This window comes from Aplysia californica, unplaced genomic scaffold (genome assembly GCF_000002075.1).
Source record: "Aplysia californica isolate F4 #8 unplaced genomic scaffold, AplCal3.0 scaffold00017, whole genome shotgun sequence".
NCBI classification, from domain to species: Eukaryota; Metazoa; Mollusca; class Gastropoda; order Aplysiida; family Aplysiidae; genus Aplysia; species Aplysia californica.
This window is the reverse complement of record NW_004797287.1, coordinates 401,805-417,728: the sequence shown is the minus strand read 5'-3', so window position 1 is coordinate 417,728 and position 15,924 is coordinate 401,805. Positions and strand designations below refer to the sequence as shown.

Genomic DNA, 15,924 nt, shown 5'->3' with positions numbered 1-15,924 from the left:
GATATGTTTTGAATTGAAAACAAGACAAGTGCAATACCATGGGTAATACTATCAGCATCGGAAAGCGCACAGCAGAAACCTCCACAAATAATAAAATATCATTCTTAAAATGTTAATCTAATGCAGGTGTTTTTACACCCCCACCGACATAATTTAGATCATCTGCGAGTCGGAATATCATTCTATATTAGCATACTGCAAGCACTTAGTCAGAGTTGGCAACTATTTGAGTACTATACCTTCAGCAGTTTCTCTCCCGTCTCATCCAACTTGACTCCAACACCGAACTCATCACGCCGAATGTTCTCCACAATCTCGCAACACACCTCTTCCCGCGTGCGCTCCCTGACCTCGGGCTCTGCAGCTGTTGGGTTTTCCTCTTTGCCACTATCCATCTGTCCATCCTCCATGCCAGTCTGAGAGGCGTCCCTGGAGGCATTGACAGGGATAGATTCTTCCTCCCCTTTCTTCGCTTCTGACTCACCATTTTCCTCAGCTTTTTCTGAGAAAAAAAAAAACACATCCTTGCAATGACTGTTTTCATCTTGAAACAATATTTACCAAATGTACACAAAAACTGCATCTGAACCCAGACAAAATCATTATTAATGGTTTAAATATGTGTTTAGTTTTAGCTTAAGTTTTTAATGCACTTGCAACACAAATTGGTTGTATAAGTCCCAAAGATTAGATGTGTTACAAGCGAATAACATACAAAGAAGAAAAAGAGGAGAGATAAGGATGATAGATGTTTGATAGGGAAGAAAGAGCCACCAAAATGTTCAAGATGACCACTCATTGTAAAGGAGAAAAGTGGTTGTCTTAAACTCTGTCATTAAAAGTAGAAAAAAAAACAGGGAAGTGAGTAGTGGTCATTTGTACAGTCAACTGTCATAGACAGATGGCCATTAGAACAGGTTTGGCAGTACATCACGGGAAGAACTGCAGAAAAATGAAATCCCTGGAAAAATAAAGAATTGCTCTCAATAAGTTAAATTAATTACCTTTTTCTTTTTCCTCATCCTCATCTTCTGTGTCTTCTTCCTCATCGTCCTCTTGCTCCTCCTCCTCATCATCATCATCATCTTCACTATCCTCCTCATCTTCCCCGGAAGCTTCCTTTCCTTGATCCATTTTCTGTCCTTCAACAATTTTAGAGCCTTCTTGAAGTTGACTGCTTTCTCCCACTTCACTACCATCACTTGACAAGATTTCATCAATATCAGATTCCTCTTCCTCTTCATCGTCATCATCATTATCATCATCCTGAGAAGAAAAAAAAATATACAGATAAAACATGGAAGATGTAAGTATCAAACACTGCTCCAGTTCAAAGCTCTACAAGACTAAAATATGTCAATTCAGTATGAAAAGCTCTAAGACAGGTGGCAACAGTAAATAAATAAAAACAAAAGAGAAACAGATAGATGATGGCAGATTATTCACCAAAAAAATATCATTCAAGACATGTGCTTTTCCACCATTAGGGCAGGCAGCTCAGCTAGCCACTTAGCAGAGTGTCCGTTTGTTATCCCAGAATTCAATGGGGGTTCCTCATTTGCCTCAGGGACTGCAATCTTGAAAAACAGTAGAATTAAACAAAGACTCATTCTAACATTTTCAAGAAGACCAAATCTTTTAACAAATACAAGGAATAAATGTAAACTCACAAAGTCAGGTCAACAAACAGTCATGTCAACGGCTCAGTCTTAGACTCCATCATACATCACTTTACAAAACGGCATATGGCGGAGTCTTACACTGAGCAATCCATATGTAGTCCGTATTTTCTTATATCAAAGAACACTCAAACTTCTATGTATTCCTTAGGACCTTCTAAGAAAATGATAAGTACCCGACATTTCTTCCACAATTTTGAAGACACTGCCAGGAAGCAAGGTGTTAATAATTCTACAGTCCTAATTCCTGTTCAGTACTAAATTAATGGCTAGTTTCCAGCAATTAATATCTAGTATTCTAAATAACAAGTATATTAAACAACGTTCAGTGTGGAATAAAAAGTCAATTTATGTTCATAGTTGAGAATAAAAAAGTCTCGTTTCTAACGATTAATGTTCAGTATTTTGAATAAAAAGTCTAAAGTCCAACAATCAATCCCCAATGTTGTGAATAAAATGTCTAATTTCTAACAATTAATATTCAGTGCTATAAAGTGATAAGTCCAGACTCCATCAATTAACTCTCACTGCTAAAAAAAGAAGACCATGTGGAACCTGGAGAAGAGTCACTGAAATGGATGTACAAAAAAGTGGGAAGACATGGAGTGACATCAAGCGACTAGCCCAGAAGAGGGAAAGGTGGAAAGGGTTTATTCGTGGCCTGTATCCTCATCCAGGGTGAGAGAGGCAATGATGATGATGATGCCACCAAAAGAAAAAGCTTCAAACCTCATCCAGTCCAGTGTCCAGCTCAGGGCCACCCATGATCTCATCAGCTAAAATCTCTGTGACCAGCTCCAGGGGAAAGGAGCACTTGGCCGTGAACGACTCAGTCCACTCCGGGAGTCCCAGCAAACAGCCCAAAAGCTCCAGCCGCTCGCGACGTCCGCTGGCAGTGCACACCTGCAAGACCAGGCTCTTGGACTTGGCTGAGCCCACCACCTGGCTCAGAGGCTCCAGCAGAACCTACAGGGATGGATGGGGAAAAAAAAAAAACTATCAACGATAGCTAATCCAGGCTGAGTGGAACCTAACAACCCTGCAGATAGACAGAGATACTCAATGAAAGAAAACTCTCTAACTCACAAATTCTACTCACATGTTCTATGAGCAACAGTGAAGAGCCAAATTGTCACACCACAAACACGAGGACAACAACAATTCTGTGAAGATGTTCTGCACTCCCATAGACACAATTTAGATCATTTAGAAGGCAAGTTTCAACCCTGCCAGTTAGGGCCAACCCAGGCAGAGTGGGATACAACGTCCCAGTTGAAAGACCGAGATTCTCTATAAAAATTCTCCTTCCCACAGGAATCGATTCCGGGTCTTCTGCGAGCGACCGCAAAGCCATAACCACTACACCATAGATGCCGGTGGTACAACAACATCAAGTGCCATTCTTACATACACAAATGCATGCACGCACGCACGCACACACACACACACACACACACACACACACACACACACACACACACACACACACACACACAAAGCAAAAGTCAAACCTGGTTGCCAATGGCTGTGGCTATCCTGACTGGCAACGTGAGTAGTATGTCTGTCACAAACTGAACTGCCAGGTTCATAACAAGAGGGGAATCTTCGGCGGGTGGACCTCCTGAAATAAGCAAGAAATATCAGTTGACCGTGACTTATTCTGAATCGTCATATACAAGTGAGACAAAGCGGTGAATGGGTAACAACACGTCAGTAATGATCAGGAAGGGATTTTACTTGCCCCACTTTACAAGGGACGAAAAATACAAACAAAAAAACTCTTGAAAAAATCAATAATTCATCCTTCATAGAAATAAATGGAAAATCAAGACCCTGTATTTCCATCACAAAGAGGTGATCAAGGCCCCAAGATCTGGAATGCTTTGCCAAATAGTCTAAGAGAGATCAAATCCTTTGATTCATCCAAATGTCTGCTGAAGCCATTTTTGTTTCTAAATTAATAAGATGAATATTTAGAGAGATTTTCTTTTTGTCAAAAATTTTTATGTTACGGTTATATTGCATTGTAACGCACTCAGAGCCTGTGTACTTTAATCGGGGTTGAGCGCTATATAAATGTCATTTATTATTAGTAGTATGACCAAGTGACTATTCAGTAAAACTCAAACTCTACAAAATAAAAAGATTTTCTAAAAGTGATTGCACATTTTTATTCCCCGAAAATTTCATTTCCAAAAACAACAAAAGAAAAAGGAAAGAAACCCCAAATTTTTGGCCTCAGCAGGTCTCAAACAAAAATGATGAGGAAAAACCAGATGTGTTCCCCTAGCTGGTTTGGGTACTTTTGGAGAACACACTTGGACAGAGTACAGAAGATTTTTCCCACACTCAATCTTCTCCCAGAGGCATAAAAGAAGGCCATGTGGGCTTGTTGTTGTTTTTTTTTTGTTTGAGTAAAGAAAAACACATTGGTCATTTAGTGGTGAGGAAAAAACCAAGCAAGACAAGACAAAAACTAAACAGGAAAAGCAAAGAAGTAGGACCTACCAATGGCACCCTTCAACAATTTACGTCACATGGGTTCATAGTTCAAGACAGTGAGGGAAATGAGAGGAAGAAGGCACAAGAACATACCACCAACCCTGAGAGTGTACTTTGAGTATATGTTTTAAGATAATATTGACACAACTGTGAATGTACTGACAGAGTGTGTGCTTGTAGAGAGAAGCATTGCACGTCATGTGATTACGTCACTTACCTGGTGTGTGTAGCGACGGAGAGCGTGCGTGAAGAGAGAAAAGCTGCGTAGTCACATGATTGGCCAGTAATGCCAGAGGTGTGCTCTCAAGACCTCCGTTGGCCACAATGATGGACACCAGGACACCGGCAGAATGGACAGCATCACACGAGTCCAGGGCACTCACAAAATCAGCTGGGTTGCTGCGTGAGGTTAGTTTCAGAAGCTTGCCTGGCTCCACTTCCAGAGCCATGAAATCCGAGACAGCCGTCTTGTTTCCACCTGGATTTTAGAAAAGTATCTTGAGTAATATATAACTTCCTTAAGAAAAAAAAGTCCAACAAAGAACTGCATGTACTGCAAATACAGACAAATGGCTTAACTAGCTAAAAGCATGGTTCCCATAGCCTTAAAATGAAATGTGTTGGAGAGTAGGAGAGAGAAGTCGACAATTTCCACTCTGCACTGGCTGTTTTCTGCACCTAAGGTAACAGAGGCCACGACATCTAGAATCACTTAAGTCATAATTGTTAACATTGGCAAAATTATGCATTTCTGGTCAAAAAGTTAATCTGTAAGCTCTGGCACTCATATCACCATACATTCACATACAAAGCCACCCAGCAGCACTGGAAACATGGGTTCTTGTGACTTCGTGACCCATTTTACAAGGCATTTAAAGTCACTGAAGTTTACTACAGGACAAGTGTTTGTTCTCCACATACATACTGTTGGGGGAAAACATCATGCTCTAATTTCTAAAGCAACAGTTTGAGCCTTGATAGGAAACAAATATTTTATGCAATATTCCAATAATCTTTATTTTGGATACATGTTAAAAATGTTTCACTTCATCACTGTTGACTTTGTTACTGTGAGAGATTAGCAATGCCAATCGGGCTTTCCAGCGCGGCTAAAATTTGGTCCCCGTTTGCGGGTGAATTTTTGGACCGGGTCATAGCGTAGGTCTGCTCTATTTCTAGACCAATGAGAATGAAACTCGGCAACCAATCAGAAAATAGGGCAAACTAATGATATGTGGACATTGATGTTCGTACACATAAATTAACCTGTACTTTTGGTGTCAGGAACACTTTCGTATCGGGTGTAGCAAAAACTATACGGAGCTTGAATTTCAACATCGAGATGGTAATAGATCTATCTTTCCTATATAGTGTGATCAAATTTGAATGTTCTGTGTCAAGTAGTTGTTTAGACCCGATCATAAATGCACGACTACCCCCCTATCCAAAGCAGCTTCGCACAGAGACTGGCCATTTTCCCCTCACTCTCGCGGCAAATGTATGTGACCTACAAGTCCCCGCATGACTATTCCGAGCCCGTTCATTGGTCACTTGAAATAAGGCAATGGTGGGCGCGCGAATCCGGTTGTTTTTCTCTCTGTTCTCCTGTAACATCACAATGGGGGTATTCCAAGGCCAGCTTATCTCGCCTCGGAGTGTTCGCGTCTCAATGCATGCTAGATTGAATTAACTTATCTTTTAAGGTTGGCATGGTCTAAAGTTATCAAAGAAAGCTTTGCCATTATTTAGTCACGCTGCCAACATATTCTTAAAGATCCCAAGTTGTGATACGATGCTATAAATAAAATGGACTCATCCCATCACCTCTTTTTCGCAAAATCATAATATGTACACCAAAATTTTAATTATAACAAAATAACTACGAAATGGTTAGTAAATCTGACGGCAGAAATTATTTCTCCACCCAAAAACACATCAGGAAGCCAAATTTCTTTCTAATTGTGAGATATCGTCGATTATCTTACAGAATCTGCTACTGCATGGTCCACGGTTTAGGAGTATTTTCCTTTATGTGGGTCATCTATATTTTGCCGACCTTTACAACCCAGTACCTTTTTTATTTATTAACCGATTCATTTATTAACCGATTCATTTATTAACCGATTCCTACATTTCAAGAAGCATAATTCTTAGAATTGAAAATTCTTTCTTAGGTACCAAATAAAAAAGGGCTAAAGCGAAAAATTAAATGTTCATTGGCATTGCTAGATAGATGGGTGACATGGGGGGAAAATGGGATAATATAGTCGTTTTGAGCAGAGAGATGACAGGTGACCCAAAGTCTGCTTCTAATTTGGCTCTTGACAAAAACATCAAATACAGTTCCCCTATTGATTCTCACCTTCTAGAGGCTCCTTGGTTTGCCCGCCATACTTCTGCACAAAATCTCGCAAGGGCCCGTGCTGTGGCTGGAACACCAACTTCCAGTGGCTCCACTCCGCCATGTCAGTCAGCAGAGGGCAGCGGGTCAGGCACGCCAAGGCCGCTAGACGACTTTGACTGCCTTGGTTCCCAACAGCATTGCTGAGGCTATGTGTGCTGGGACTGGGCAACAGATCAAAGAAAAAAAAAGAAATTATTTTCTCCAAAATGCAAAGAATTTAACTCATTCAGTTCTACTAATGAGAATTCTTGCAAGGTTAGTTTCTGCCTGTGTGAGTTTGACAAGTATTCTCGCAAAACCCCTATTGTCTCTTTATGAAGCTGAAAGTTAAATAAAAGGATGGTGCTGCCTTTATCTACAGTCACATGAGTACATTAAAGGAAACACACCCTAAATATGTTTAGGTTCTTTTACGGTGTCATTTTGACAAATAACACTCAGAAATTACTTTAAAAAGCAGAGAAGTGCATAGTTTTTTGCTCAACACTGAAAAGGCTAAGTGGATATGAGAGAAAGATGAACAGTTAACAAAATGGAAACTACTCGAGTCTGAGGACCTGAACAATACTGAAAAGCAAATTTGTACTCAAGTTTCCAGTGGTAATTAGTCATGCCAAATAAAAAAGTTTTATCAATATTAACGCCTTCAAATAATATTTAATCAGCACATAATGCCAGAAAAAAGCAAGAGTGTAAACAGGACGACTCCAGGAAAGAGAGAAGAGACGCCAGAAACACCTCAGAACATTTAATGCTCAATCTATACAAAAAATAGATGTCAAAGCTTAACAAACAGTATTGGTATTGCTACTTGAAACAACCTGAACTCCATATTATAATCAATAAACACAGAGATGCTTTTTTCCTAAATCAAAAGAGACACAAATCTATACAGTTCTAGAATACTTTTGAAAAAGAGGAAGCTATGATATGAAAATCATTTTTGAGATGCAAAAATGTAGAGACATTTATATTATATGGCAACACAACAAAATCAGGCAATTGTTGCTTTCATGTCATTTCAAGGTATCAGTCAAAACAGATTTTTTTCAAAACCGCGTGCATCTAAAATCCAGGTTTCAGAGACTCTAACCTGGGAACCAAAGCAGCAAAACTAAAATAGATTTCATTTACTCATAAAGCTGGAACAGATATTTAATTTGATACTCAGTGTAAAATTATCAAAATGCAAAATGAACCACATTTCATGAGGTAGCTACACATTTAGAATGGAAGTCTTTTACCTGGATTTCCCACACAGAGCGGATTCAAAGTGCGTATGGTACACACTGGCTGCGTGTTTTCCTGGTTTTGCCGCCGCGTTACACAGACGTGACACGTTGCCATGGCCAAGGTGGCGCACATCTGTCACATGGTACTGTTCACACAACGCCCTCTCCACCTGCTGGTTCTGTGCCGTTAGAAGAAAATAAATGAGAAAATATTATTTAAAACTGTCCCAAAAAGTCTTGGAAAGTTGTCAGAATAATATTAATAATAATATTAACAATAATAATAATAATAATAATAATAAACAGCATTTGTATAGCGCATACCCCCGCTCAACAGCAAGCTCTCTGCGCTTTACACTATATTATTACTCATAGATATGCAATGTTGCTGTTCATGATTTCAGTAAAAGAACCTACTGCTAGTCTTGTATCTCTGCCAATCCAAGGCTCACAAGACTTCATAAAAACTCCCCTGGTTTTGCCTTCCAATTTACCATCTTAATTCACTGAGGACACACATTCTGGTCATTCGACAAAACTTGAAGACACACTGTTTTGGTGCATAGTTTCATTATTAATACATATTTTTCCATTGTACTGTCTTTATTTGAAACTTAAAAGGAACACAATAAAATATGCAAATTCATTTTCTGATTTGTGCATGTTGGTTCAAATTGTGCTGTTACATTGCCTTTGGTCAGCTACTGATCAGACATGTGTCCAGTATGTCCTCAAAGAGTTAATACCCAAAGATTGAAAAAAATTGTAAGTTGAGCATAGCTGCCAGAATTGGCTCTCAGCTCTCAGAACTCAAAATGCAAAGAATATATCCTTGATTTAAAAATATAGAACAGCCAAAACATTTTTTTGCATATGTATCTTAATTTCTTTTCAAGTATTCATTATACAGTTGAAAAGACAGCATATACTCTCCAATGAAGAAAATTATATGTTGATCAGAAACAAAGTAAAGATAGAATTTCAGAAGCTCCATAAAGAAAATGGCTAAAAACAGCAGAAGTAGGGAGAGACAAATGTTCAAAAGGATACAGAAAGTATAAGAGTACAGGAGTTTCATGAGGAGAAGGCCAGCACCTCACCTGCACTGATCCTGCCTTCCTAGCCTGGCAAACAAACTCCAGAATCTCCAGCTGGGACGGCAAGAAGTTGGCAGCCCCATCATGACCTCCACCTTGACCCAAAGATGTACCTCCACACTCATCCAACAGCTGAGTTTACCAAAGGAGTCATATCAATTTTTGTGTCATTTGTTTATTTTTAGGTCACAAATAGACAGTAAAGATAATCTATACTTATCTTTTTCTGAAACCTGGTTCATTTTTGTTTATTCTTCAACATAAACAGCATAAATCACTGAATATAACACAATACAAAGCATATCACCACCAATTTAAAGCTACAAGAGCAGCAATCTGTTTCGAACTATGTTGAAGATTGACCTGTCTTACTCCTGTGATGCACCCTGACAACTATCCATCTAAATGTCATCTTACCGACATCGCTTGATTTCATTCATGAAGAATGTAGGCTACTAACCACATAACCCTCCCAATAAATGAGAACCCCCTGATGAGTTTACAGAAAAATACTAAAGCTATACAAAAAAAAGGTCAGTCAGCTTAATTTTCAGGAGAATTAACTCACAAGACAGCTTAATTTAGCAAACTGATATGGTGAAGGCTTTCTAATTCAGCATTACAAAATACGTTTAAAACCAACAAACTTACAGCTTTCACTTTCTTTTCCGTAATGATGAAGTCCAAAAAGCTGCCATATCCCATCTCATGGAAAGTTTGAAAACGGAAATCTTCTTCCAGCAGTCTGGTTTCAATCCTCTGCAAATGGTTCAGCTGCAAGGTCCCGTGCTCGATGCAACGGTTGATGTACAGGATGACCTTGTCAGTCAGAGCAGCTGGAAGAAAAAAATATATAAACTGAACCTCACATTGCAGAAAGGATAAATAATTGCTGCTGGTTACGTTCAAGGTAAATTATTCTTCCACTCAAATAACATACTCGATAACACTCTAAAGGAAATAGAAAAAAAAGTACAACTTAGGTACATCTTCTTCACACCATAAATGTCTGCTGAAGCCACTGTACACCATAACCAGAGTAAAAACCATGGGGGTTGTCTCTTTCCATGATCTCAAGCACTAACCATCAAACTCCTAATACTGTGCCGGCCATTAGACCATACACCAGACAATCATGGGACCAAAGCATCTTTATCCAACCAGCAGTTCAAAGAAAACTAGGCGTTTTTTTTAATCTCCTGTATAAAGTATGTCTCCAGACCAAATGTTTTGTGCTCAAGGCCATCCATGCTTGGAAAGGTGGAAAAAACAAAATTGTATACATTAAACGCCCCTTGTAACATTTTTAGATTATTTAAGAGGTGGGACCTCCGAATTCAACATCCATCTCCGATAGAACCAAGCCAAATGGGAAAATTAGTGTAAAGTGCCTTTCCCTAAGAGACAACTTCAGACCAAACCCGCAATCTCACAAATACAAGTCCAGTAGCCTCACCACTAGACTACCAATGCCACAGAAAGGTGGCACTGCTACCTAAAGTCAGGGTTACTGCCATGGACTCCCCACCCAATTCAAGGAGATTTCAAGGAGAAATTTTTAAAAATCAAATAGATTCGGTCAATAAATTCATGCCTTTTTCAATGGCGCACTCGCACTCCGAAAGCCTATTTCCGATAGACCTACATTTGTCCGAAAGAAATCGTAGTTTCGATTGTCAGACAAAAATGTCGTTCATGTCCGACCCAGCGAAATTCAAGGAGTTTTCAAGGAGGCTCCTCAAATTTAGGGGGTTTACAAGGAGATTTTTCCTTGATTTTTCAAGGACTCCTTGAATTCAAGGAGGCTGCAGAAACCCTGTAAAGTAAAAAAAAAAAAAAAAAGAATGAACAACCTTTGGTAGGAGGTTGCTTTTTCTCAGCCATGACATTGGCTTCCTGTCTGTGAGTCTGGGCCTGCTGTTGTTTCTCTGCCTCCTGAGCCATGAACTCGGCGGCGCTGTCTTGCACCTCTGTGTTGGACAAGCAAATAGCCAGGTGGAACACCATGCGTGGCAGCGGCAGCCCGACAACGCTCTGAGAGAAAAAGAAAACATGTTACTTATGAATTCTACTTATTGAAGAAGAAGCAATAAAGTTCAATCCTTCTAAACACTGTAATTTTTAGTTACTTTAAAAAGCCTAGCAAATGAAAGGAAGCTCTGGATTTTTTTCCAATTCATTTTGCAATTCCTTTATCGATACAAAATAAATTTCATGTATGCCCACATGTCTTCTTATCAATCATATAAACAAATAACAGAATGCTTCAACAATACAGCCTCTCAGCTTCAGTTGTTTACATCAGTTTGAAAGAGTGAAGTTAAATTTTGTTGCCCACTGCACATTTCACAATTAATATGTTGCTCACTTTTAAAAAGCTCTGAAGAGAGACGAGTCTTTCTTCGGTAGAAACTCCAGGTGAAAAGAATGGAATACTTAGACAGTTAAATACTACTTAACAATCAATTAAAAATAGATTTTAAAAAGATGCAAATGACTTGGACATGTCCTTCAACGGTCCCAAACTCTTTCCATGTCATTATGCAATAAAGCCAAACAGATGCCCAGAGATGCCAACCACAGAAAACCGAAATGAGTATTGGGAAATATGAAAATGTGTATTTTCAGGGGAAAATGTGTATTCCCCACTACCGACCAACTAGTAATAGTAAAATGTTCAGGGTGTCCAGCAATATTTCCTGGAAAAAAATTACTAGCTCACCAGCTCGAAAAAGGGAGCACACACACGTACAATATACACATATCCAGTCAACAACACGTCAGTGTTAAATGTCGTACTGTGGTCTGGTTTGACTTCAGTATTTCAGTCTATTATATACCAGTAACATTTTCCTCTCATTATTATATAAAAAATAAATCCTGTTTTGAGAGTTGGAAGGGCCTTGAACAAAAATTTCGACTATCAAGAACCAGTCTGGGTGTCATGATTCATAATATGAAGTGACAGACTCAAATTATTGCTCAAACTCAGAGAAAAGCAATAACTTGAATGGCCCAATTAAGTAGACCCACGCACTGTGAGAGTTGTAACAACTGTGAGCGGGCAAGATGCAGTGACACTGAAAATCCCCCAGTCTTGAACAGAAAGCTACAATTACATCACTGTAGGTATAATTTACTACATGTATTACCCATCCAATGAAACGCGAACACTTTATTTCAATAACACAGACTTGCAAAGTATGAAAGGTCCCGACTTCACACACGGTCTGCACCAACGCGCGCTTTGCAGAAAGCTCTAATCAAAATTCTGAAATGTGCTTCCAAGTTTTTTGTCCTCTGGTGTTGCCTTAAACCCCCCCCCCCCCCCCCCCCCCAAAATATTTTTTTTAAAATCAATAATCTCCTCCCCTATTCCGTAGTCCTATACTTCGCAACGCACGGCGTTACTCCCACCAAAGACGGTGTTTACTCAATACGATGCCGCATTTATTTATGACGCGAATGCGCGCATGTTCAGTGACCGGTCACGATGGCGAGCCAGACAATCTAAAAATCAGAAGACGCTTGTATTTTTTTTTTTTTTTTTCCGCAAGTGACAGCACGGAGATGAGTCCCGAGCATTGAATAAATTTTATTTGCACAGCGACATTGCGTTTATACTGCACAACCTGCATGTCACAAATGTTGTGTTATCAGACAACTGCTGGCAAACTTCTCGGTGGTAACGAAAGCGAAAGTAGATCTTGATTTTCCCGATCAAGCCTCGGTGTTACATACGCTTCCGCCTGCCGCCATAGCTGCCCATTCGACTATCTTTGTTCGCGTGAAAGTGAAAAGTATCCAGACGTGGAAAAGCTGAACGAATATAATATCACGATTGCGACCGGCAAACATGAACTTACTGACCTTATCCGACTTGGTTTTCAAATTCCAGTTCTGCGATACTGATACTATTTTGACAAAAGATGGGACTTGAGAAAATTAGGTTTACTCGCCCAAGCTGAATCTTGTATTTTTCGCATTCCATGATGCATATTTTTTCATGAAGAGTCGTATTCGCGTATTTTCGGCAAAAAATCGTACTTAAATAGGTAAAATCATACTGGTTGGCATCCCTGGATGCCTATAAAGATTAAATGAAAATAGGAGATAAATGAAAGCTTTTAAAAAAGGGAAGACTGAAAATACAGCACACAAGGAAACAAAACACAATGTTACTGTATCTATCCATTACAACTAAGAATTTAGCAAGAAATCCTGAATCGACAGCAGCGCCAAAAAAAAAAAGAAATTTTGTCAGTATGAGCAATTAATATTCAGAAGGAAACATCGCAGAAGGGGGGAGTAATTTCAGAAAAACCTCCCACACCCACCTGCACAAACTGTTGAAACTGCCTGGCAGACTTCAGGTACTTGCGGTAGTCTGGCCCGGACTCTCCCACAAACAGGTGCAGCAAAACCTCAAACTTGGAGTAAATCTCCTGCAGGGCAACCTCTGGCTCCAGGTTCATGTAGTGTTTTCTCAGCTCCTGAGACCCATCGCTGGCAGTCTACAATATAACGTTTCAGATCACTTGCCTATCAATGGCAGTCTATGACATAATATTTATTTAGACCCCTTACCTGTTATAGACGGCAGTTTTCAACATATCTTTATTATTTCAATGGGAAGAAACTATACGCAAACAGAATAAACAATTACATTAGGAAAAATACAATGCAACTCTGTATTTGGATTCAACTTGAACATGAAGCAAACATATATGAGTAATTAATTTCACTGAACACACTCAATTAACTTATTGTTTACACACCCATTTCACACAGTATGCAGGACTGAAGTGAATTTGGAAAAAAAACAGAAGTGGGCTTCAGAAGTCATGTACAGTACTTAACGTACATAATAACACACATCAGTATTTCTCCTTTCATAGTAGCTATGGCTCAAAAGTCAAGGAATTCATTATATGAAAGTTGGTAGTCTCATCATGACCTTCACCTTGACCCATGGACATACCCCGACACTCATTGTACAATGTTTCCAGTATTTTATCATTTGTATAAAAAAGAAAGCACACATCACAGACAAGCGATTACAAGGCTTTGCTACCTGCATGACGGAAGTTCTGAACTTGTAAAAGCACTCCTGTATGTCAGTGTACAGCAATTCTTTCAGGCGCTCCATCACCATTCTCCTTGTGGACCCAGCATCCCTCTTAGATTTCTTCAAAGTCTGGGGGAAAAAATACATAAAAGAAGAGACCCTTTTATTTGTTCTTTACCGAAATGTCTCCTATTATCATATACAAAGGCTAAACAATCTTGATATGCAAAGCATGGAAAGAGCAAAACTACAAACTCGTACCATTAAAACAATCGATAGGTGTGCATTGGTTTGTTTTTGAGGAGAAGTTAAAGTGTCTTGTTTAAAGTATACACCCCAAAGATCGCTCACTTAAAGCCTTCCTCACTTGATATTCCTCAACATCTTTGCCAGACTGACTCTACTGCCACTTTGACCACTGAAGCCGCCAAAATATACATGATTTTTCTGTCAAAGAACTAGTCGGGGGTATACAACCAAATATTGTTTGAAGCAGTTGCCTTGAATACATATTCATTAATATTCCTAATGGCTTCACCTTACTTTGACGCAAAATCTCAAGTGTCAAGAAAGTTTCACATTTTATGGAAAACATTTCGTCAATAAATAGTCTATTTCTGAACAAGAAATAACTTTCGTTGGCTGAGAGTCAAACGTCACATAATTCATTAGAAGGCAATTAATATCCAGGGCTGAGATGTACAAATAAACAATAAATGTGTTTGTGAGCAGCTCACTTGAATGGCCAGTGGCAAACTGCGGATGCGAATGCCTAACGAGTAAGCTCGTTCCACTTCGTAGACTTCTGTGGTGAGGTACTCCATGAACTCTGTGAGGGTCACTTGCTGCTGCCACTTGTTGTAGCGGTCCAGGAAGTTGTTCAGGTTTTCCATCAGGTCCTGGGATGTGATCTCCGGAATGTACTCGTCCTCCGGGAATTTGAACATGTCAAACCTGGAACAGTTTCACTTGTTGATTATTCAAACTCCTTTTATTGACTTAAAGTAAGGCATAGTTCTTCATTCAGAGAACAATTTCACTTTCCTCTCTGTTATGTTTCCTGGAGCTTCCAATTATGTTCCATGTCAATGAAATTTAGTTTGAGCTTTGCGCAGCTGTAAAATTTCTAACAAACAAGTCATTCTCAAAGGTAAAGACCTGAATAAGCGCATAAAAGAAAAAAGAAATATCATCCAACGGCCAAAATCCTTCTATCACCTAGGTATCTATCCAGCAAATTAAACAATATCACAATACAACTCACACTACAGGCATCTTCTGCAATGGGCCTAACTTGAGAAGCTCAAATTCCTTTTTCTCTGAATGAAACTCCCGAAGACACTCGTGAAGCTCGAACAGCGTGCATGTGGACCGACTGCGCACAAAGTTCTGCACATACGAGTTCACCTTGCTCAACATATTGGAGTGGTCCTTGCCAGCCGGCAGGAACACGAAACTACACTCTCGCAGCCTCAGATCCTGGAACCTGTGCACCTGCGGGGAAATGGGAAACTTTCTTAGTAAAACTTTATTAATTCAAGATGGAAAAAAGACTAACAAAGAATATCTGGATAAAGGTTACAATGGAGAAGAGGTCGACAAAGAATAAGAGACATCATAGTAGTATATGGCTGGGCAAATGAGTAGCAGTAGCAGTAGTGGAAGCATTAACAGTAGAAACAAGGAGAAGAAGAGAAAAAAGAAGAGAAAGAAAAAGAGGAAGAAGAAGTTTAGTTTTAGTTTTAGTAGAGGTTTTACGGCGCTCGCAACTGCATAAGGTCATATGAGTGCCAGAAGATTAGAGGTGTTACAAGAGAGTAACAAACATACAAAAAGAAGAAGGGGAGATAAGGACGATAGATGTTTGATAGGGAAAGAAGGAGCAAACCACACCAGAGCACCCGCCAACCACCCACAAGGGAGGAGGAGGAGGAGGAGGAGG

General features: G+C 39.5%; 1 protein-coding gene across 7 annotated transcripts in view; it reads right to left on the bottom strand.

Annotated features, from left to right (window-relative positions):
- LOC101857532 (protein NO VEIN) overlaps positions 1-15,924 on the bottom strand; it is a 75,942-nt gene that overhangs the window by 43,193 nt on the left and 16,825 nt on the right. For all 7 annotated transcript variants that reach the window (XM_035971415.1, XM_005090456.3, XM_005090452.3 and 4 more), the window contains 14 exons: positions 15,247-15,476; positions 14,720-14,936; positions 13,989-14,111; positions 13,252-13,428; positions 10,768-10,948; positions 9,566-9,750; positions 8,918-9,046; positions 7,830-7,996; positions 6,544-6,746; positions 4,399-4,659; positions 3,191-3,300; positions 2,409-2,645; positions 1,005-1,266; positions 240-502 (listed from right to left, as the gene is read on the bottom strand). In XM_035971415.1, coding sequence (XP_035827308.1) covers positions 240-502; positions 1,005-1,266; positions 2,409-2,645; positions 3,191-3,300; positions 4,399-4,659; positions 6,544-6,746; positions 7,830-7,996; positions 8,918-9,046; positions 9,566-9,750; positions 10,768-10,948; positions 13,252-13,428; positions 13,989-14,111; positions 14,720-14,936; positions 15,247-15,476 — 2,745 coding nt within the window. The remainder of the gene's footprint in view (positions 1-239; positions 503-1,004; positions 1,267-2,408; positions 2,646-3,190; positions 3,301-4,398; positions 4,660-6,543; positions 6,747-7,829; positions 7,997-8,917; positions 9,047-9,565; positions 9,751-10,767; positions 10,949-13,251; positions 13,429-13,988; positions 14,112-14,719; positions 14,937-15,246; positions 15,477-15,924) is intronic.